At 33.5% G+C, this 24,618-nt stretch overlaps 1 protein-coding gene across 9 annotated transcripts; it reads left to right on the top strand.

The window, feature by feature from the left end:
- The first annotated feature begins 139 nt into the window (after positions 1-139).
- LOC111295765 (uncharacterized) lies at positions 140-24,305 on the top strand. 9 transcript variants are annotated; one of them, XM_089743363.1, is made up of 30 exons: positions 140-287; positions 376-626; positions 716-876; positions 1,583-1,648; positions 2,528-2,645; positions 2,773-2,882; positions 2,995-3,090; positions 5,598-5,721; positions 6,552-6,619; positions 8,134-8,220; positions 8,526-8,678; positions 8,760-8,855; positions 9,641-9,700; positions 9,803-9,921; positions 11,490-11,577; positions 14,405-14,509; positions 14,590-14,691; positions 14,770-14,822; positions 14,937-15,000; positions 15,106-15,240; positions 15,538-15,650; positions 15,735-15,828; positions 16,532-16,751; positions 18,118-18,248; positions 18,961-19,107; positions 19,337-19,465; positions 21,017-21,115; positions 22,005-22,043; positions 23,612-23,693; positions 23,853-24,305. In XM_089743363.1, the coding sequence occupies exons 2-29, from the start codon at positions 386-388 to the stop codon at positions 23,648-23,650; spliced, it is 3,057 nt and encodes a 1,018-aa protein (XP_089599489.1). In that variant the 5' UTR covers positions 140-287; positions 376-385; the 3' UTR covers positions 23,651-23,693; positions 23,853-24,305. The 9 variants fall into 9 exon arrangements, 8 of the variants coding, with proteins under 8 accessions (XP_089599489.1, XP_089599485.1, XP_089599484.1 ...); XM_089743359.1 differs by having other exon boundaries at positions 23,605-23,693; XM_089743358.1 differs by having other exon boundaries at positions 14,587-14,691; positions 23,605-23,693.
- Positions 24,306-24,618: the final 313 nt, after the last annotated feature.

The following is a 24,618-nucleotide window of genomic DNA, read 5'->3' as shown; positions in this document are numbered from 1 at the left end:
TTGATCTAGAGGGGAATAATTGAATCTTGAGGTCAAATGGTAAGGAAAACCTACACTTGTACCGCACATGATAAAATCCACAAACCCAAAACCAAAACGCAAACAAGCAAGTAAAAACAAAGAAAAAGGAAACTTAAGCAGAGCATTGCCGATTCCTTCTTCCCATCGTATTAAAAACCAAACCCTCCCTTTCCCTCTTCGATACTTTCTGAGTTATTTCATTCTTCTTCTTCTTCATTCCATTATAACCGCCGCTTTCTAGATCTTTCTCTTACGATCCAAACAAGGTAAACAAACATCATCGCCTCTCTTTTTTTTAAACGATCAAATCGATTTATATTCGTTTTTTTTTTCGTTTTCTGATTTTTTCTCCAGGTAATCGAAAATGGAGAACTTGGCGCAGTTAGAAGCATTATGCGAAAAGCTATATAATTCGCAGGACTCAGCGGAGAGAGCTCATGCTGAGAACACTTTGAAATGCTTTTCGGTTAACACTGATTACATTTCGGAATGCCGATACATTCTTGAAAATGCTTTGACTCCTTATGCTTTGATGCTTGCTAGTTCTAGTCTTTTGAAACAAGTCACTGATCATAGCCTCGCTTTGACCCTTCGCCTCGATATCTGTATGTGGAGTATTTTCTTTCACTTTCTTTTTAACATTTTGCTTTTTCGTTTCTCACGAGATATAATTTATTTCTTTAAAAATTTTCAGGGAGTTATATTTTCAACTATTTGGCGACGAGAGGACCGAAACTGCAGCCATTTGTCACTGCATCTTTAATTCAATTGTTATGTCGGCTGACGAAGTTTGGATGGTTTGATGACGAAAGATTCCGCGACGTAGTTAAAGAGTCAACCAACTTCTTGAGCCAGGTGATATTTCCTTGTTGTTTTAGGCTCTCGGTTGTTCCTTTTAGTGCTAGATTGCTATAAATCAAGATCTTGATAAGTGATTATAATGTCACACTGTTGTTAATGTAATTGTTTTATATTGTAAAAAGGAAAATCATGCATTTTGTTATAAACATTAAATTCTTCTGGAAGCAAAGAGCAATGTAGTAGGAGTAACAATCAAACCTGCCGAATTGCATGTGCATGAGTATATGTTGCAGCATATGTGTTTAAAGTTGGTCATTTTGTTTAATTCTGTGGATTGTACTGGCACAAAGATACACACCTGTATGTGTGATATGTTTGATCGACAAGTCTTCGGTTTCATAGTTTATAGTCTTCCTTCTTGTTCCTGAAATGTGAATTCCAATATTGAATCACTTCTCTAAACCACTATATGTGCTTTCTTTGTGCTTGGCAAAACTGTCTTGGATAATTTTCTTAATGTGGTATGCTCTATTGTAGTCAAAATACATGTTTTTATCTTGTTTAATCTTTGCAAACATCGCTGCTTATTCATATTAGCATCCTCAATTTCATTTTTATTGATATTTCCTGTAAATGCTTGCTGTTGTTTTTTTGCAGATTGATGAATCACTTGCTTCTGAAGCTTTTATTGCTTGCTGTTTTCACTGTTAGTTTGTAAGTTTGCTAACATTTCTTGCTTATTGGCATTTTGGTTTACCAGGGAACTTCAGAACATTATGCCATTGGTTTGAAGATACTAAATCAACTTGTCTCTGAGATGAACCAGGTTAGTTTTGTACTCATTTCCTAGTTTATCCTTTTGATGCCAGATGATTGCTAACTAGTATCAGAAGGTCTGAAACTTGTTACGTGAATATGTCACTGTGATGGGATTTCTGTGAAAGAATATTCTTTTAACTATCTTAATTTATGGGATGGAATATGCTGCATGTCCTTGACCTCCATATTATTAATAGGGTGGACACCTTATATAAATTTTATGTACTTATCTTGTTTATAGATGAAAACTGTAAGCAGGGTTGTATTTGTTGGCCAGTTATCCTGTAATTTTCTCATGTCCATCCCAATGAAGTTGCAATGAGTGAATAACTCTTCCAAAGATATTTTCTTGGGCCATTCTGAGTTTGCATTGGAAGTTTAGGGACAGTTATTAAACCTTGAATCAAACATCAGACAATGACCAGGAATTTTGAGATGAAGCATCTGTATGTGCCATAAAGCATTTGTAGTTGGCTATTCTTTGATATGTTTAAAAAATCTGGTGCTATCTTTTTGTTAGGTACTGAGGAAGGTCATTGATCTGCACTTTATAGTATGCAACAGCCCCCAGTTCATTTTACAATGGTGTAATTTGCTGTTTATGTAATGTGTGAATGTGCGGAAATAGCATTAGAAGAAACTTAAGATAAGCTTAACATCCAGTATTCTGCTCCTTCCTTAAATACAATAATAAAGGCTGTTACTTTTTTTGGATCCTCCTTAGTGATCCCTAGATTATTTAACTTCACTTATGATCCAGAACTAGGTACCGTTTCTGATTTGTACTCTGATTTTCCTTTTTCTTTTCAATTACAATCATTACTAATCTACTTGCAATGGATTTTTTTCCATGTGCCTGTGCATTTCTTGACACCTTAATTCTCAGCCTAATCCAGGGTTGCTGCCAACACATCATCGAAGAGTAGCCTGTTCCTTCAGGGATCAGTCACTTTTTCAAATATTCCAAATATCTTTAACATCACTGCATCACCTGAAAACTGATGGTAACATGCTATATTTACTATTTTTTAATTTGGATTCCTTCCCTTCTCCCCGTCTCCTTATTCTTGTCCATTACGTATTTTCATGTGATTTTTTTTTGGTGATTCTTGTGTGATATGAAATATGCAGATGCAAGTCGATTGCAAGAGCTGGGACTTTCTCTTGCACTTAAATGTTTATCCTTTGATTTTGTTGGAACATCAATTGATGAAAGTTCAGAAGAGTTTGGTACTGTTCAGGTATCCATGTAACGTTTTTTCAACTGTGCACTTCATTTCACTTTTAGTTGCTTGAAAGTCTCTCATTGGGCATCATTTGCAAATAACCAAGTATATGGTGGTAACCTTACAGATTCCATCATCTTGGAGGCCAGTATTGGAGGATTCTTCAACACTTCAGATATTTTTTGATTATTATTCAATTAATAAAGCACCTCTTTCAAAGGAGGTTAGTTTATATTGTTTTAATGGTTTCCTTACTTTTTAACCATATATTTTTTTCCAAATTTTTGGAAGCAACTATGCCTTAATGTTCGGAACTTCTTTTAATTTGTTAGGTTCTAATTTAGGATCTGAATCCTTTGTAAACTAGATATTGGTATCTGGATAGCATTAAACTTTTAAATTAGCATATTGTTTAGAATGTAATGCATGAGTATTATATATATGTATGATGCTTCATTTTTCTTTAGGAATTCTTACTATCCATGCTTGGTGATTGTCTTAGTTCTGTTTTTAATAAGATAGAAGAAGTTTGAAATAGAACTGTTGGGGTGGTACTAATGTTGATTCTGTTGAGGAATAAAAATGGTACTGTAGCTGAGGCAGGCTTTGCCTAAATCCCATGTGAAAAGCATTGTCTCTATCTTTATCTGGAGATAGCAAGGGTTTAGTCTGGGTGGGGCAAAGTGTAAAAAATATTGAGGTGGGGCTGGAGTTCATGAAAATGCAGCAAAACTTGAAGATTTAAATAAATATAAAATCTATGGAGGTGGGGCCGAACTGCTGTAGTTCCTGAAAATTTGGCAGAATACAAACATTTAAGTAAAATAGTATATAGTAAGGTGGGGGTCAGAATCCTCTAAAATGTAGCAAAACATGAAGCTGATAAATATGATTTGGTATAAATCATATTGAGGTGGGACTGGAGTTCTGGAGATGCAGTGGAATTGAGGGAGGATGGGGATATGCTAGTTGAGGGATTAAGTTATTTAGGACTTTATTTGATATTTTACGGGTTTGATTGTAATCTTTACAGGCTATTTTATAATATTTAGGTTATTTTATATTAATTAGTGGTTTACTTCTTTCCAAGTATTAGGGCTTTACGATTATATTTGCTATTTTGCATTTTATTAGTGTTTCAGGTCTAGTGATAAATACTTATGTTACTTTAGTTTCGTGAAGGCTGGGATTTATGAATTATTGCTATTTTCTGGATATTTGAGAATTTGGATTATTTGAGTGTTTTGAGTTTTGGATTACTTGTTCTACATCAGGAATATTGAAGATTGTGCTAAAAATAGAATATTTTAAGGTGTTGCAAGAGTCCTTTGCTTCACGAACAGAATATGAAACTCTAAACAAAGTGTAATCTACAACAAGCTTTTTTTTCTCAATTTGAAATTTATATTTCTTTGTTTTACATATTTCCAGACCATGTAGTTAGGGAAAGGAGGCAAACAGCACAAAATAATGTACTTGTGTGTTGCTGTGAATGAAGAAAATACAGAACATTGGAACTTGTAGTTCACAGTGTTAATCATTTTAATGGACCTGTTTTAGAATATGTTCACTGCCCACCTTATGACTAGTTTCTTAGGTTAATATATAAATCTGTCCTGTGCTTGTGCATGTGGACAAACATGAATGCAGTTGATATGTGTATTTTATTTTATAAGTGAGAGATGAATACAAGCATATGGTGGTTGTCACAAATTAGTATTGTGTTTAGAATTAGTGTGATAATGCATGATATAGGTTGTTTTGTTTCCATCACTAGTGCCAGAGGAATATCAGACACTTACAATGGTAGAAATAAAAGTCAACTGGTGGGGAATGAATTAGATTGCAAGGTTGGTTCAAGCAAAGAGAAGGCTTTAGGGAGGTGAAATTTGAACCATTGATTTATTTAAAGCATTTAAAGGAACCCCTTTTTGAGGTAAGTAGATAGGCTCGAAAAGTCTTTGCAAGATTAGTCTCCTTTGAATAGCATGGTGCTAGCTATAGTTTGTCTTGTGAAAATAATCAAGTACATGCTTATATAGGTATCTATGTTTAGATGTATGCATATTTGTATGTGTGATTGTGTGTATTTAAGGGCTTGAATGCAGTTTGGGTCCTGAATTTGTTTTAGATTGTCATCCTTGGCCAAGAAATGTTGGTTATGGTAACAATTAGGGTGACTGTCACTGTCCAACAAATAGCAATAGTGTAGAAGTAGTTAGAGTGTGATTTGTAGAGTATCAGTTTGAAGGTGATTCAGGCAGTGTTGCAGGCTGCAGTGTTAGTGGCTGTTGGGATAGTGGCATTAAAGAAATTAGATTAAGATATGTGTTTGTATGTGTACTGTAATTACTAGCCCACTATTTTTAGCTAAATTATAACTTTACCGTAATTCGTTGTCTAACCCAATTGGATTTGCATGATATGCTCCTCTGCATATGTAATTGCATTTGTTAGGTCTTCTAACAAAAACGAAAAAAAACTCTTGCTGACTATTCCTAAAATTTTGACTAGATCTTTTGTATTAGCATATGTTTTAGTCAGTGATGGCAATTTTTTCATATTGCTTGGTGTAGTGGTGTTGGATGTGTGGTTTTAAACCATAACTATTTTTTCTATTGAAGTTGTAAATTCAACTAATTATCTCTTCTTTAAATTGATTTTTCCTTGCTGATTGTTCAGGGGTTTCCTGTACTCAAACTTATATTCTTACTGTTAACCATTTTTTAGGCACTGGAATGCTTAGTAAGACTAGCATCTGTAAGACGTTCTTTATTTGCAAATGATGCAGCACGTTCCATGTTTTTGGCCCATTTAATGACAGGAACCAAAGAAATTCTCCAATCAGGACAAGGTAGCATTGGCTTATATGCTATTTGTATTAAATTTTTAATTACTTAGTTGTCTTAATGGTACTTACTTGAACATAAAGAATAGTTTGTTTCTGTTTTATTTGAATCCTTTGTTTTATACCTTCCTAGATAATTCAAAGTTTTCTTCTCTATATATTTATTCCTGGATTAGTAGAATATATATGTTCTTTCGTCACATTATGATGTTACTATAAAGTGGGAAATCAGACGCATTCATCTATTTTCCTGGGTTCTATTGTGGCTATTGGTGTCAATTTAAGGGAAAGTACATCTATAGGCGTAGCTCTCAAAGAAATGCTTATAAAACTGTTTGGACCTATTTACTTTTATGTTTCAATCTGGATGGATGAAATGTTTCTACGAAGACCTGAATAATTGATCCCTCTATTTGTTGTTGGTATAAGTCATCAATTTGGGAAAAGTACGTGAATGAGGTTGGATTTATCTACTCATGTATTTGGGCAACAACTCTTAAAAAAAAAAAAAAAAAAAACTTTTGTAAGCCTTTTCATGCATGGAATTTTTCTAGTGTTATTTGTTTGTTATCTGGTGAAATTTGTTATTAATCATGTATTATGTTACTTAACTTTAATATGCTTCATGGAAAATCAATTAATCAACTAATAATGGCTAATTGATATATTAATTGTTGAGAAGTTTACAGTAATGGCTTGACTGTACTGTCCTCTGAAAAGGAATTGGGTTCTTGCACAGTGTTTTCTATTCATTATGTTTAGGGTTATTTACTTTAAACTTATTATTTTTCCCTCAACATTTATCACTTATAAATCATGTATGAACTGGATATCAGGTCTTGCTGATCATGATAATTACCATGAGTATTGTCGCCTGCTTGGACGTTTTAGGGTGAATTATCAGGTAATTATATAGGATATATATATATATATATTTTCTTCCTTTTTCATGTTTGTTCTTGCCGTTAATCTTTAAGCTGTGTATAAGTGGACATGCATTTTTTTAGCTTATAAATGTCTGACAACTGCAAGTTATCATGTCACTTTGTATGTTAATGGACTGTATCTTTGCATGTCATCTCTATGGTTCAAACATTTTAGTTCATATAACTTAATAGGCATTTTTTGTCCAGCTGTGTGCCTCAGTAATATAATCCTTATAAATCTCACAAATTTAGAGCCTTTTTGGCCTGGCTGCAACTTCTCTAGGAACTGCCATGAGAGTAGAGTTGCTCTAAAACTGCTGTACAGAGAAGCTACGCTAGCATTTGGAAAACTTTATGGAGAAGCATTGTAGGATGCAGAAAACTATTTGATAGTATTTTTTACTCTATTAAACCAAGTCATAAATTTTAAAGCAAAAAACAAAATAAAATAAACAACCAATAAAATGAAAACACAAGAAATCAAGTGAAAAATTGAAACAAATAAAAGAGATGAATGTGAAATAATATAATCTCCTTAAAGTTGTATGAATTATTGAAGGGTAAAGTGAGAATGTAAAAAATCCCATTAAATATTTGTTACTACACAATAGTGCGTTTTGAAAAAGCTTCAATTTGTAGCTTTGTCTAAAAACCAAAATGGACTTCCTGCATATGTTAAAAATTGAAAAATTGTGAGCCGAACTTCTTACTTCTACTTTTGTATCATAAAAGCTCTTCCATAAGCTGGGCCAAACACCCACTTACTCATTTCTGGGGAAGTCTTGTTAGAATCGTTATTAGGGATTATATTTTTCAGTTCGTATGGCTGGTGATGTAGGTTTAAGTGCGGAATGTCTTGAAGCTAACTCACTGAACGAGCTAAGCTTTGGTAAATAGTTGACAATAAAATTCTTCTTTTTTTTACTATGCAATTGGTTATGCCATTTATTGTTAGCACTGGTGTAAAATTCAATTTCATATTTTGTTGATTTGTAGAAGCTAAATGACAGGTAAAAGTTTTTGAAGTTAATGCTAAAAGTGGCTTTGACTAATCATTTGAAACCAACTCATCTGATCTCCTTTAGTTTGATTTTTGTTCTTGTCTGATTCTATGCCAGACCATATATGTCTCTCTGTGGTAGCCTTCGTGCATATTGTTTGGCACCAAGGCACACGGGTGGTTGCTATGTGCCATACAGTTGCAGAAATTTTTGTAAACAGTTTTGATGCAATGCAACCCTCTTGTTTTTATGGTTGATGATTTAGATATATGCAATAGTTTGCTGTGTTGCCTTATTTATTTATTTTGCTTTATTCTTCTATTTCTGATTTTGAACCATTGAATTGTTAGCTGATTTTATCACCTTAGTTAGGATACTCACAGATCATAAATTTTTATTACTTAATGACACTTGTGAATGAATTTGATTCCTTGCTTTCCAATACCAAGAATTACTGCTAATGTTAAGAAAATTTGTAAAATTGTACACAGTTGTCAGAGCTAGTGAATGTGGAGGGCTACAGTGATTGGATACGTTTGGTGGCTGAGTTCACTTTAAAGTCTTTGCAATCCTGGCAGGTTGATTGACGTTTATAACTATAAGTATTCGAGAAATTAATTTATGATTTTATATGGCTTAAAGAGGGCTCCAACTGCCTGTAAACCGGTTGATTGATGTTTATAACTATAAGTATTCAAGAAATTAATTTATGATTTTATATGGCTTAAAGAGGGCTCCAACTGCCTGTAAACTAATTTTCTAGGACCTTGAGTCATTACTTGTGAACTATTTGTTGGAGAACCTTAAGGTCCTTAACCATTTACATGTGATCCATAATTCCTTCTTCAATAGAACCTTAATTGAGTTTATGCTTTCATACTAGTGGGCAAGTAGCAGTGTATACTACCTATTAGGGCTGTGGTCCAGATTGGTGTCATCTGTTCCATATTTGAAGGGTGATGCTCCAAGTTTACTGGACGAATTTGTTCCTAAGATCACCGAGAGTTTTCTCACTTCAAGATTCAACTCCGTGCAGGTATCTTGTCACTTGCTTATCCTTTGGGATTGATTAATACAACTTGAATATATGATTTCTCCTTTTCTTTTTGTTCTGTAGGCTGGATTCACTGATGATCTTTCTGAGAATCCATTAGATAATGTTGAATTGCTTCAGGATCAGCTGGATTGCTTTCCTTACCTTTGCAGATTCCAGGTTTAATTGCTATTTCTTCTAGTTGCACCCATGTTGTTTGAAGATGGTCCAGATTTTTTGAACTTTTCTTTAACTCAATTCTGCTAGGTTTGCATGTCTTTCCTTTTTGGAGTCCCCAAATGAATTTTATATTTAGAATTTATGACTTTTCTTAATTTTTTCAGCTTTCTTTTTTTAACTATTTAAAATCATTAAGGCCTAGTTTAACATTGTTGTTGCAGTTAAAAAAAGTTTGGTTTGGAAAAAGTGTGTTTAAAAGTGTGGTTAAAAAAATATGATTTAAGAATTTTAAGTGTTTGGCATTGCTGTGATGAATTGAAATGTCCAAAAAGATATGTATAAAATAATAAAAGTTTAGAGATATGAGTATAATGAAGTCATTTTACTCAGAAAAATTGTGGTTGAACGCAAAAGCACCTCCCTACTAGCTTTTGGTTTGGGTTTGGAAACCAGATTTTTAAACTGAAAGCCACATTTTTTATTATTTAACATTGAGATTGGGTCAAAAGCAGCTTTTGAACTCAAAATCTATTTTCAACTTCAATGTTAAACTAGCTCTAAGCTTCAGTAGTTTGGAAAAAGTTCCAGAATTTCAATTCAAGAGAAAAAAGTCAAAGGGCATTTATTACATGATACAAAAGTTATGCTGGTCAACTGTGATATGTAAAATGAGCAGAGGGACTGATACTTTTAGTGCCTGATCCTTTGAAGTGTGCTTTTATACTATTTGCCATAAATATGAAATTTTAGTTGCTTCCTGATTCCTTTATTTCCTCGAGTTGTAGTATGAAAGCAGTGCTTTGTATATAATAAACATGATGGAGCCTATTCTGCAGTCATACACGGTATGTAATTTATGGGCAAGGCCTTGTTTTGGAGTTGTCATATTGATAGATATTTTACTTCATGTTTCAACCCTAATCAATACTTTTAATTCACTTTTGCAGGAAAAAGCACAGTTACGGACCTGTGATCAAACCGAACTCTCTGTTATTGAAGCTAAACTTACTTGGACTGTTCATGTTATTGGCGCCATTCTTAAGATAAAACAATGTACTGGTTGTAGGTAAAAAAACTACTTTCCTTTTTATTTTAGTTTTATTAACTTTAAAATTACATTATTCCTTAAAGTTGGACCGAATAACTAAGCCGTCCCAAAACATTCTAATTTTAGCAATCAAGTGACAATACTTTTAAGAAATAATGATAATTTTCTTTTAGAATGGGCATAAAATTTTTTCACTTTAGTTGCCACATGTTAACATGAACACTAGACATCATCTTACATGGCATTCTAATGCAAAAATAATATTTTTTTGCTAGATAAAAATTTAATAAAATTTGATTAAAAATGAAAATGTTAGCTAATAATAATTGAAATATTGATTTAGTTTGCAATTTAATGAAACCAAATAGCAGCTTATCCAAAACAAAAAGAAAAAGGAAACCAAATAACAATTTTGTTTAGCTGACCAAAGATCGTCATAAAATACAACACCTATCAGAAGGAAATGAAAGTAAAAATATCTCATGTTATATGTTAAAAGAAAAAAAGACAACCTAATTTTAAAATTGAATCTACCTAAATATCCGTAGGTGAAATTTGATAGATTCCTGCTGCTCATTTCACTGAGAAATAAAAGAAAAAAAGATTTGAACTCAATTTCCTCAAACCTCTTTATCGGAGAAGAACTCTATTGTCAGTGGCAGGAGCCTTGAATCTGCCCCAAAACTAGATGAGTTTTTTTTTTTTTTTCCTTTTTAGATCTTGTAACTGTTGTCATGTAATTAGGCATTGGTTTTAATGGTACTTGTTATCTTGGCTACACAATGGGAGATAGCTCTCTCCCATCGTTTATATCTAACCCCACCCTTTTGAGGATTCAAACTCATGACCTCCAAGTTGGAGTCATAAGTTCTAATTGTTGGGAGTGTGGTGCAACATGAGGACATATCATGGGATCTTGCTTTTACCACTGTTATAACTTATAGCCTCTCTAGAAAATTGTGGGATTTGGAATGACTAGAAACAATTTCTTAGCAGCCTGGCCTTCGACTTAGGCTGTTACACTGTTGGAGGGTGGGATTAGGAATGACTATAACCAAATTCTTAGCAGCCTGGCTGTTGACTTAGGCCGTTACACAGTTGGAGGGTTCTCTCTCTCTCTCTCTCTCTTTTTTCTTCTTGTAGTTATGAAGCTCTTGTGCACGGTTCTTTGTTTCTTCTGTTGTCCTCTTAATCAACAAATTTCTGGTTATAACTTTAAAAATTCAATTAAATACAAAGTAATTCAATAATTAAGTTTCCCTGTGGAAATGATCTTCAAAGGGAGAGATTTGTCAATACCTCTAAGATTCTATGAGCTGGAGTATTGGTGAAAAATAAAAAATAAAAGATAGAAAATGCAAATGGAAGCAAAAATGAAAATGTTAGGTTTTTGATATGGTACATTTAATATTAGTGGTAATATGAACTAACTGAACGAGTTAATTGATCTTCCTTAAAAATTCTTGTCACTTGATTGTTAAATGTGAAATTGTACTTACTTTTAGTCATAGGGTTCAAACTTTTGGTTTTACCTGGCCTGCTTCCTTTGAAGTTATGAATATGTTTGTTACATTTATTTCATGCAGCGTGGAGTCACAAGAAGTTCTTGATGCAGAACTCTCAGCTCGTGTTCTGCAGTTAATAAATGTTACTGATAGTGGATTGCACAGTCAGGTATACCAGGGGTGGAAACTTAGTTTAAATGATATTTATATTTAATAAAATATATAAAAGCAGTTATATGATTTCAATGATGATTTCCTAATGTTTTCACATCATTATAATTGTATAACTATGTCACTCGGACTTGTCAAAAATTAATTACCTCTGTTTACACAAGGATTTGGGATCTATATTTGACATAGTGAAAAACCCAAGGCATGTCTTCGTGGCATGACAACGACCTTGTTGGCAATAGACAGGATCTCTAGATTGTTGGTGCCATAGTGGATAATGATAGAAAAGGTTTAAGTATTCCAATGAGAGAGGAAAACAAAATGAAAAGTTAAAACGGGAGGAAGAAAGATGAAGTGGCATGATCAATGATTCCATCTTGGCAGCCCCGCTGCTGTCATACAGATGTTGAACAATGAGTGGGAGCTGGTGTTCTTGTGTGTTATAAATGGGGAGGGGTAAATAAATAAGGTTTAACATGATACCTTGGTTGTGGGACTCAATCTTGAAATAATAATTCAGGGTCTAATTGGTTCTATGGGTTTCTTTTAAACCTTTTTTTTTTATAACTTTGATATGTTGGCTATAATGAGTGTGGGCTAATAATATTCTTTGTATTTAGTTTTTAAATGGCTTGTGCCTTATATAAATAAAATGGACTAGTTTCACATAGCAATACTTGCTTTGCCAATTTCTCCATTAGAGTATAGGCTAACTTTGTGATGCAGGAGCATCATAGAATTTTACTGAGTGGTAATATTGATGATAATGCTTTCTGTGAACTTTTGCTCATGGATGCTGCTTATATTTTCTTGGGCAAACCTTGGTAATATGATCATGATATGGAACTTCATGCTCAGCTTAATGCTTATGCATTTTCTAGAGGTGACAATCCACAAAAGGAAGTTGTTATGTTCAGTCTTTTTTAGCAGCAATATAAATGTTTTTTTGATCTGTGGAGGAGTTTGAAGTTGAGAGTAGTGGGTGTAGAGTTTTTTTATCTTATGGTTTGTAAGTTTGTGATTTTTTGTAGAATGACCAGATGGTTAATTACTGGAGGAAAGTCTTGAAAATCATCAATTATTAGAAGAATCTCAATAGTCGGTTAGCAATGATTTGCCATCTGTTTTACTAAAAACATGATTGTCTAACATGTGATTTGGTTCTAGAGCTGCATCAGCCTACCTGTCAGCTTGGAAGATGCCAATTTCATGAAATTAGAAGAAAAACAAGTTGATAGAAAGCAAAATCTGTTTTGCTTGTCTAGCCTTGCTCCTACAAGGGATGGTTCATGGAGTATGTGGTTCCATAGTTTTCCTTACCTTGTTTAAGAGACATGTTCAGTTAATTACTGATTCTATGGTGTTCTCTGAATTTGTTCTAAGAAGTGATTACCAACCATGCTAAGGATTGTTGATGAGTGGAAGATGGTCTTTATGAATCTTAGGGGTGACATTTGATCTCTAATGCACCAAGCATGCCTTCCCAAAGTTTTGAGATGAAATTTCACTGGTAATCCATAATGATAAGGTGCATTTGAGTGGTGTAAGGTGCATGTTTAGCTTTTGTCAAGAGCAAATGTGTTAAGTGGTGTTATCTCACAGTATTTTAGTGTTTGTTGTGGCCTGATATTCAACTTGAGCCTCTTTAAGATTGGTTTTAGATCGAATTCTTATCATGGCAGCCCAAGTTGATTTTTTGCACCATTTGGTTTTTGTTATTTGTTATTAGTTGTTCATGTGGTAGGGTTATTTGTTTCGGTTGTTAGTATTGCGCCTACATTTGAGAAGTATTAAGTGTGATTACTGCACGTCAGTTTAATTTGACAATTTGTTGAATCCTTATATTCAGGTTAACCTATTGCTAATTAGTTTAAGGATGATGCATAATAAGACGTGTAGTTTTTGTCCCTTTGAATCTATAATTGCAACTATTTGGAGTATAGTGTTAAATTCTGGCATGTTTTAAAATGGGAAGACCTAGGTTCAACATTAGTAGAAAAAATATTATTAGCATTAGCTTATTTTTAGAAAATGGGGGTATTATTTGTTTGAAGGATAAGATGTATGGTTTGTTAATCAGTAGATTCTTGGTTTCTGTTGGGTGGATGGTTGGATTAAAATTGAGGCTCTATTGACGTGTATGGGATCACAATTTTTAGTTTTATTCCATGGTTCGACATGCAAATTCTGTTGATTGTGGAGGTTAAGGTTAATTTGTTGTATGAATAGAAGTGGTTTGATTGTTATTGTTAGATGTAGCTCAATGTTTTCATTTTGACATGTTAGTTTTTTTCCCATTGTTTTTGGTTATTTAGCTGGAAGTTTATCATGTCAATATTATTTGCTGGAAGTTTGAGGGCTGAACATCTTCTGATATACAGCCTTGGAATGTCATCCTTGTGGTGCCTCAGGATGACTCAATCCTTTGGAAAAGGGGAGGATTATTTTGACCCTATGAGAGGTATAGGTGTACTCTTGATCCTTCACAGCCAAACAGGATAGGATGATATTATCTAAACCAATGCACTTACCTTATTTTATCTATCCTCTCCATTTTTCTGTGCACCAAATGCACTCTCATTCATTCTATACTAAGCTTGAAAGATTCTTGCCTAGTATAGAACATTTGCTTATCTTTTCTCCTGATAGTCCATTAATCATGTTCACGATCGCCCACCTCCGAGGGTAAGATCCTTAACACATATTGAAGATGTTTGGGCCTTACTCTTTTTATGCATTGAAGCATTGTTATTAATCTACAGACAACATTTCACAAATTTTACAAATTTATTTGTCATTGATTCCATCAAATTGGCATTTGGCAGAGGTATGGTGAGTTAAGTAAACAAAGACTTGATCGAGCAATTCTCACCTTCTTTCAGCATTTTCGCAAGTCCTATGTTGGTGATCAAGCAATGCATTCATCTAAGGTAAAACGAATATTTTTTTGTTCTTTGTAAAATTTAAAGGTCTGTATGTTAGTTGAGCCTATCACTTTCTGTTACAGCAGTTATATGCCCGTTTATCTGAGCTGCTTGGACTGCATGATCACCTATTAATATTAAATGTGATTGTTGGAAAGATAGCTAGAAACCTGAAGTGCTACACAGAGGTGAGTGTTTTGATTTTGCATTGTCTTGGTTATATCATGCTGGTGGCCCATACTTTAGGTAATTGTTTTTTATTTCAGAGTGAGGAAGTCATTGATCACACACTAAGTTTGTTCTTGGAGCTGGCATCTGGGTAACCTCTTCTCAGTCTTTGTCTTTTTGAATTAAAGCTATTTGTATGTCTGACAAATTTGTACGCTTCCCCATACCATAATCTGCTTGTTTGACCAATGCATAATTTTGGCAGATACATGACTGGAAAGTTGCTTCTGAAGCTGGAGACAGTTAAATTTATAATTGCAAATCATACTGTAATTCCACTCACAAAATATTTCTTTTTTGCCCAATCACTTTAATCTGTTTGTCTGAATTTACACATTCTCAAGAATGAAATTGTTTCTTGAACTTTGTTTCAGAGAGAGCATTTTCCTTTCCTAGAAGAATATAGATGCTCTCGTAGCAGGACAACTTTTTATTACACCATTGGTTGGTTGATATTCATGGAGGATAGCCCTGTGAAATTCAAGTCTTCGATGGAACCACTTTTGCAAGTATTATCTCTCTCTCTCTCTCTCTCTCTCTCACACACACACACACACACACACACACACACACACACACAAACACTAAGTGACATGTAAAATAAGCTCTTTTATGTATGGTTTCAGGTACTATTATCAGTATCATAAGTTTTGTCAACATAATTATTGTTATTTTATGAGTTAATGTGCATAAATGCCTCTTCTCCGTTTTGATGGTTTTTCCACTGACATTGTTCTGTTGCTTTTCCATTATTTATCTTTTCATTTCAACTTTAGTCATTAAAATAATGTTTCATGGTGCTTTAGGTCTTTCTCAGCCTGGAGTCAACACCTGATTCAGTATTTCGTACTGAAGCAGTTAAGTATGCTTTAATTGGATTAATGAGGGATCTTAGAGGTATTGCAATGGCCACAAACAGGTTCGTATATCTGCAAAATTTGAGTTCTTTTAAATGTAGACAATTCCTCAAATAATTTATTTTTCATTTATTGAATTCCTTCAGTCGTAGAACATATGGTCTTCTATTTGATTGGCTATACCCTGCGCACATGCCACTTATCTTGAAAGGCATTACTCACTGGACTGACACACCAGAGGTACATTCATAACTTGTTATAGCAAGGGTCTTAACTTGGCAAGTCTTGTTTACACATTTAAGCATTTGGACAGAATATCCTTCTATCAAGTTGTTTTGTTCTACTAATAGGTCAGATACATATTTTCAATCCCACATTTCATGTGTTACCATTAATTAGAACAATTTTACTCTCATATTAGTGAGTCCTTGTTGTAGATGACCCAACCATCTTTGCTATTCTTGGCCTCTCCCAATTTTTTCTCAGTTGCTGATGTCCTGTTTTTGTTATTTGTTGTAGTCTTGTCTTGTTGACACTTTATCTAGCTGTACTCTTTTTGTGAGAGTATTCAAAATTAAAGCTTGGTATGTCCTATGGCAACCGAAAAAATTTTACCACTCTTTTCATTTTTATGATTAGTACTTAAGATTAAAAGCATGAGTATATGTTGTGCGTACAATGTCTTTCTGGTAATACTCAGGAAAGATTTTTGCTTCTTTCTTGTTTAATTTGGTTGTTACAGTTGTTCCACAATTCTTTCACCTCATGGATGAGTGGAAGATATTGTGAACTGAGGTTACTTGTGACTTCTGCATGTCTTTTGTAGTCATTTTTACTTGTAGCCATTTAAACATTAAGTTATTGTATGTGGTGCCTTTTCTGCATAAGTATCGGCCAATAAACTCTAATCCTGGGTATGTAATTGTTTGATTTAACACTGCAGGTTACCACTTCATTGTTAAAATTCATGGCTGAGTTTGTCTTGAACAAAGCACAACGCTTGACTTTTGACTCATCTTCTCCCAATGGAATTCTTCTTTTCCGTGAAGTCAGCAAACTACTTGTAGCATATGGGACAAGGATTTTATCTCTGCCTAATCCTGCTGATATATATGCCTTCAAGTACAAGGGAATATGGATTTCGCTAACTATTCTTGCAAGAGGTCAGAATATGAACATGCAATTATTATATTTAATTATTTTTTTATTTTTTTTTTTTATAAATGAAGACACCAAGCACTGAATTGAACTGAGGGTGTTAAACCCTGTAAAACTAAATTCTTAGGTCTAGAAGATCAATAAAGTCTAAGGCACTTTTTGGTTTTAGTCAGAGTAAATTTATTCTTTTATTTTTTTCTTCCTTTTCTTTCTGTGCGTCCACTCTCTTTTGATAGAGACATTCATTAGTTTATACATTTACTTGTTGTGATGATCTAGCTTTTTAAGAAGTTTTGACATGTCAAGCATGTAGGGTTGATCTTTTTGGGAAGTTTTGTAGTATTTAAAGATTCAAAAGCATGTAGTGTCAAGCTATCCACAAGCTCAGCAACCCACCTTCCCATTAGTCCAGTCCAATTCTTGAGGAGGCTACTGGTAAGAAAATCAGGGCTGAAGAATTTTGCACTGTGTTTAGACATTAGAATTGAAGTCTTGGCTTAGCTTGAATAACTTTTACTAATTATATAATTTGTTACAGTACTTACATTTACAGTCCCACATGCCACTGCTGCCTCCATCTCTCTTTTTAAAGCATGAACCAGCCTCCAGCCTCTTCCATCCTCAAAATCCCCTCTCTTCAAAATACAAGTCCAGGAGCAGCATGCATTTCTTTTTTTTTTTTTTTTTGTCCTTAACCTCAAGCATTTCTCCATTTCCTTCTATTTTCTCTTTCCTCTTTTGGTTTAGGATAACTGTTATTTTTGAGTTTCTGTTTATATTCATTGAATTGAATTTCTTCATACAATTTTATTTCCATTCAAAGCTGAAAGTTTTAAAATTGGATTTTGTTTCTTCTTCCGTGATGTGTTGGTTTTGACTTGTTTTTGCTTTCCAAATTTTCTGGGATTGGGGTTGCTAGTTGAATTTGAAATAATAAACTAGTTGAAGGAATAGTTTCAAGTGACAGCTAGAAAGATGTTTAAGGCTGAGATACCACATATTGCCTAAAAAGATTCTTTTGTTTGTATCATACCATCATCTCATTATCCAATATTGTCCATGGTTCCCTTAGATGTTTCTGAACTCTTTAAATTTGTTCTATAGAATGGAAGTGGGATGATATTAAAACTAGCTTATACAAACATTTATCAGCAAAATAGGCACTGGAAATTAGATAATTTAGGTGCAAAGTTTCCTTTTACTGGTTTTCTGTTATGTCATGGAAGTATTCTTTTATTATTACCAACATCAAAGTATTCTTTTACTTCAGTAGTCTAATTCCGACCTTATCCTCTCTGGTACCATCAAAGTTGTATTTGTTAAGATTTGACCAAATCACAAATTAACTTGTCAATTTCCACTAACTGGCAGGTCTTGCTGGAAACTATGTAAACTTTGGTGTGTTTGAACTTTATGGTGATAGAGCACTCTCTGATGCGCTTGACATTGCTCTAAAGATGACATTGTCAATTCCTTTGGCTGATATATTGGCATTTCGTAAGGTATGCAAGATTTTGACTGCAATTTCTTTAGAAGTTTCTACTGAAACTATCTTTTACCAATCTAGTATTGGAAGGGTCTTTCTAATCGGTTCCAAATCTTATGGGAAACCTACATCTAAAGAACTTGAACTTTGTATAGTTATTACTTGAAAATTCTAATTCTTTAAGGATCTCAATGAATAAAAAATGCGTAACACAGGTAATTTTGCTGGTTGACTTGTTGGATGCTTACATTTCTGGGATTCTTATATTTGGAAAGAATTATATATATGCACAGCATGTATATATCAATATTAGCATCAACTAGTCACCAAATTTTAGGAGCAGAAACAAACAATATTTGTAAAGGGAAGATAGCTAAAATTTTCATCACCATTCAAGCAACTCTATGATGTAAACTCCCGAACAACTGGTGTACTACATCACTTTCAGATTCAACCACATCTCTTGTACTTTTCACTTCAAAGACTTCTTTGGTCCTCCTTAATGATGTTGTCAGTGCCAAATGTAGACCTAAATGTAGGTCAGCTTAGCTCCCCCTACAAATCAATAATAAAAAAGATCAGTACTGAGCCTCTATTAGCACTTTTAGGAATTGTACCAAATATTTCTATGTAGGTATGATGTCAACTTTTTTATCCAGTTATGTAAATGTCTTGTATTATTACTAGAATGAATGGCAATATCATGTTGTTTACTTATTCTTTTGCAGCTAACGAGGGCCTATTTCTCCTTCTTAGAGGTTCTATTCAACAGCCACATTAGTTTTATATTAAATTTGGATGCGGCAACCTTTATGCATATTGTTGGTTCCCTTGAATCTGGTCTTAAAGGCCTGGATACAAATATCTCATCACAGGTTTGTATCTTGCTGTGAATCGCATGGATCTTTACCTGTTCTTTTGTTGCTAGAACTGTTTATTTTAATATATTTCAAGCTATTTTATTATCACATAAGTAGCATTTAACTGAGTTCTTTATCGAATCTTTACATGTCTGATATCCCTGACTACCTTCCTTTCCTTGCAAGCCCAAAACGCTATATTCCTTTTAAAACTCAATCTCAGAGTATGAGCATTTCATTTCAGTGTGCTTCTGCTGTTGATAATTTGGCTGCTTTCTACTTCAACAACATTACTATGGGGGAGGCACCCACTTCACCTGCTGCTGTCAAACTTGCCAAGCATATTGCAGACTGTCCTAGTTTGTTTCCACAGGTGAGTGATGGACTTTCTGGCCTATTATGTTTCCTTTGTTATTATTTGCACTTGTGTTAATAAGGCCATGAGTTACCTCATTCTCCTTTCTATGTCCTCTATACACTAATGCATCTTCCTGATTTGATGTATAACACCATATAACTTAAGATATAGCAGCCTTCTACACTTTCTGTCCCTTGCAATTGCTTAAATTCTTTTTACAGTGTGATTTTCCTTTTAGTCTTATTCACCGGCTATTTAGAACCAAGGATATTCATGACATTAGCTTAATGTATCATGTAAAGTTGGTTCCAGTACAACATACACAGTCATATTGTTTCAGAACTTTTTTGAGTGTGTTGTGAAATATGGTATTGCATTGCATCCTATGAAATATTTATCTATCTATCTATCATAACATACATACATCATATGAGATTGACTTATTGTATTTATTGTATTTTGTTAGAATAGATGCTGAAAGAGTTTAATAAAATCACAAGTGATATTCATATTAAATTCTTATTTTTTTTCTTTTAAAAAACCTATGTGCCCTTTTCCATTCCCTTAACCAAGCAAAATGTTAGCTTTTGACATGCGAATTTAAGATGATAGTCAAATGGTTGGAATCACTTTTTCGAATAGCCATATGAAGGTCATACCACACCATCATTTTGGTGACAAATGATTTTAGAAAGTTAATTGATGGTCAAAATATGGCAATGTGTGATAGCGTAAACTCTAAAATGGATGTATTGTGAATCGAATTTTTACTTTTTTATTGAAGTGAATGAAAATGAAAATTCATCATTCTTAGTTGTTTGATTACGTATCTTACAACATGCCTAGAAAAACTAAAGTCTTTGCTATATATGGTCAAGAAAAGAAGAAAGGAATAGGGGATGTTAAACATTGGGTGAACATTGTGTTCAGAATTCACCTAAGATGACTTCCAATTCATGATGCTTATGCTCGACAGACTTCAAACTGAAGTATGATGTTAAAAACATGAGTTTGACAAGGAATTTCATGAGGCTTTTATGCATCAAAATGTACATGTTCATTCTGGTTGTCTACAAATAAATAAGTTAGAAAGGCCTTTCTTTGTGCACTTAGATTGTGCTATGCATGCCTAATGTAGGTCTTGAAATTGGTAATGTTGGTAACTTGTTAATATAATTAAGAAATAATGACCTTTCCTTTTCATATAATATTTAGATTTGGATTAGATGTGAAGTTACCTGCTCAAAGCAAGCAGAGATGCGTGCAATTAGTCATAATATAGTAAAAAAAATATATCATCAAAATTAAGAGATTAACTCCTGCTTAATAGCTCATAATGTTAGCTCTAATTAATATTTGAAAGTTGAACTTTGAAGACTAATGTCAATGACTGTTGTAAGGCATCAATCCTGCACTTGTGTTTAGAAGTTAGAACCATTACTATTTGTGATACGAGAATCAAGGTGCTTTTTACATTTTTTGCTTATTGTCTTAATCCTAATTTGATGGTTTCTTCCCAATCTTTCTTTTTAGACAGTCCAATTACTTTCTGTTCCTTTATTACAGATATTAAAGACCCTATTTGAGATAGTTTTATTTGAGGATTGTGGCAACCAATGGAGTCTTAGCAGGCCTATGTTGAGCTTAATTCTTATCAGTGAGCAGGTGATGATTTGCAATTTCTTTCCTTAAATTTCTTTGGTAATTCTTCTTTCAATTTTGGGTACAACAGTTTTTTTTTTTTCCTGAAAATTATGTATTTTGAATATTGTCACTAAACTGTATTGCGAGATTGGTGATAAAACATGATTAAAATTTGTGTTAGCATTCTCATTCCACATGGCTTAAATCCTTGGTCTTGTTTGTAAAATTTTAGCATTACTAATGCAAAGAAAAATGATAGAAAAATATTACAATGGGCAGTGTTTTCATTAGCAGACAGGTAAGAGAACCAGTTTGACCAGTTTGATTGCACTGCCCAATCTAAAGGGTGTCAATGTTAATTACCATACAACTTTTCATGCCTTGACAGCTCACCTTTAATTATTTCCATATATGTATGTGGTGTTAGTGCTTCCTGCTCCCTCCATTTGACCAATATCCTTGTTCTTTTCATCTTTTCACAGTAATTCAAACTTTTAGAGATTTCAAAGCAGGCTTAACATTACAACTACCAACTTCTGTTCGTTTTTCGTCATTTTTCTTTCTCTTTTCTGTTATTAATTCCTTTTAGCTATTTTTCTTTCTTATCATTTTTCTTGTAATCCATTTTCTCGTCATCACTATCAACTCTGTTTAGCTCTTTCCTTTTTTTCTTCCTCCTTTTATGTCTTTGCCCAAGCCAGCAGCATAGTAAATCTTTGACGGATCTGTTATAAAATTCATAGATTTGAAACTTTTTTGTATCCATTTGAGTTTTCTTTATTTTTTCATTGGCACATTAAACTACAAGATATCTGATTTGAGTTTTGATAGCTTGTTGAACTTTTAGAATCTTAACAATCATGCAAGCCTTCTTCTATATTTAGCTAATGGACCTGCTATTGTCCTGCAGATATTTGCTGATGTGAAAGCTCAAATATTGGTTTCACAGGTGATTTTTTTTTTTTTTTGGCATTATTTTGTGTTTTTCTGATGTTATTGTGTTTTAACAAACATCATATGTAAACAAAATTGCCAATATATATATATATATATATATATATATATATATTGCTTACAATTGAATGAGCAACATATTTTCTTAATTGTTGCAACAAACTTCATGTGTGAACAGTATTTTGCCGATAGGTTTATTTGCTTACATTTGGATTAGCGACATATTTTCTTAATGCTGATTCCAAGACGTAGTATCAGGCAAAGTCATACCCCTTTTTCATTAATGTTGCTATGTTAAAGAACATGTTGACGTTCTATGGCTGACACTTATTTGCTTTGGCTTCCTCGCTACTTGGCAATTAAACATCTCCTCAGCATAAATTGTTTAGTCAGCATTACAATTAAAGCAATATGATTCCCGTTACATCATACCTGGACAATTTTCATAGAACTTCATACAAAATGATGGAAAGGTTTTACATTTGGAAGCATCTAAGTTTTTAGGCGTTTTTAATTCAAATAGGACTGTGTCTCAGGATCAAAATTAATAGTCTCCAAACCATCAGACCAGAGACGAAACCACATGCAGTGTCAATCACGTGAAGGATCTATGACAGTGTAAACCAAGTGTTAGATAAAAAGGCTACTAAATCCATACAGCAAACTAGAAATAATCATACTTCAAATTAGACTTTGGCAATAAATACAAATGACCAAACTTTGACTTGCTTTGACCTTGCACAGCTGTAGAACCATTCTTGGAATGGCTTTTAGGGACACTTCTGGAATAGCATCTTTCATGGATGAAACCTGAATAGTTCATAGATTCTTAAACTTTAGATTTCCCTTATTCTAAATTTTCTAGCTCAATTTCTTAGATTGAGGTCAAAATTAAAATTTTTCAAAAAATAAAGGATGCTAGTAACTTTTCCACCTCTATGGCCATAGTGCAGTTTAATTCTTGCATTTAAGAAAACTTTTCCGTGCATCGACTAAACCTAACATGTATGTATCTTTAATTTCATTATCATTGTAGATGCATTGGCTTATCCCTTAAAAAATCAGTACTATTGCAGAAAAGTGCCAATTATGGTCACATCAATTTATAAATTCTGATAAACTGGTGAATTTTGATAGTGGTCTATTATGTTAGACATGAAGAATTACTATTAGAAATATTGACATACATAAAATTACTTGAAGTCTCAAACCCTCGAACAGAGAGGATACAGCTGTTTCTGGTGTTATTATCCTATGCAATTTTTTTTTCTTTTATGCTTGATGAAAATCAAATTATACTGGATGGTTCTTTTGTGATGAGGGAATTGATGCTGTCCTAACTGTAAGTTGTATGTATTACAATTTTATTATTCTCTGCAATACTCGTGTAAACTGTTGGTTTCATGTTGTGAACGGCCACAAGATTAATGCTAGTGAAAAATTTATTTAGGACTAATAGCTTATCCTTGGCATCTCTCTCTTATCTTTGTCTTCATCTTCACTTTTTTACTCCTGTCCTTTACTGTCCATCATGTGATACATGCCTTATTTTGCAGCCTGTAGATCAACATCAGAGGCTCTCCCTTTGTTTTGACAAGCTAATGACAGATGTTACTCGAAGCTTAGATTCAAAGAACAGGGACAAGTACACCCAGAATCTAACCATATTCAGACTCGAATTTCGTGTCAAATAGCTCAAATAATGTGCATTCACTCTATTTTGAGCAACGCTTTTTTTTTTTTTTTTATATATTTTATAAAAGATGTCCATATGGTGAAACGCTTGACTTGTCATCATGAACAGTATGAATGTGGGAGCCAAGCATCTTTTTGCTGCATTGTGTTGGTTTTGTTGCCTGAACTAGAAGAGCATGCCTGAACTAGAAGAGCAGACACTTTCCGAAGTTGATGGGAAAGTTCTGCATGAAACAGTTATGGTGGTCTTGTATAGTTTCCCATACCAGAAACATTTTGGAGTGTCACCAAGGATTTGCCAAGGTCTGCATAAGCATGTAGCAAGTCTGACATACATATGGTTGGTTACTGGCGATTTCACATCTCGTAGATAATTCTTTTACAGCATATAATGTGAATCATTGGGGTTTTGCGTTTGAGAGGTGGATTGTTTGTGGGACCCCAAGAAAGAGGTGAGGAAAAGGAAAATAAGTGTAGTATGAAGTTGATATTTTTGTACATTAACATCGCCATATTCTTTTGTACTTGTGGATAGCATAAAGAAGAAAAAGAAATTCAGTAAGTTTGGAAGTCTTTTCTTGTTAGATTCTGGTAGCTATTTTGCAGCATATCTCTTCTTCCTATGCAAATTTTTCAGGGGGAATTTATTTTGTTTGTAAGATATATTTTGTTAGCCATCAGATGAGGTCCATATTGTGTAGTTTCTTGATCAATACTAAAACCACAACAATTGTGTTTGCTGTACTTAGTTGCTAATGTGGATTCTTTGTTAGCTTTAGTTTGTAAAGCCTAAATTTGAAAAGATATTATATTTGATGCGTGGTTCATGTATACATTTTATACATTGTCAGTGAATCAAATGATAATAATTTATT

This window comes from Durio zibethinus, chromosome 14 (assembly GCF_047325235.1).
Source record: "Durio zibethinus cultivar Kanyao isolate XHJ-2024 chromosome 14, ASM4732523v1, whole genome shotgun sequence".
Taxonomy (NCBI): domain Eukaryota; kingdom Viridiplantae; phylum Streptophyta; class Magnoliopsida; order Malvales; family Malvaceae; genus Durio; species Durio zibethinus.
Note: the sequence above shows the minus strand (reverse complement) of the source record. Positions and strands in the feature narration are given on the sequence as shown.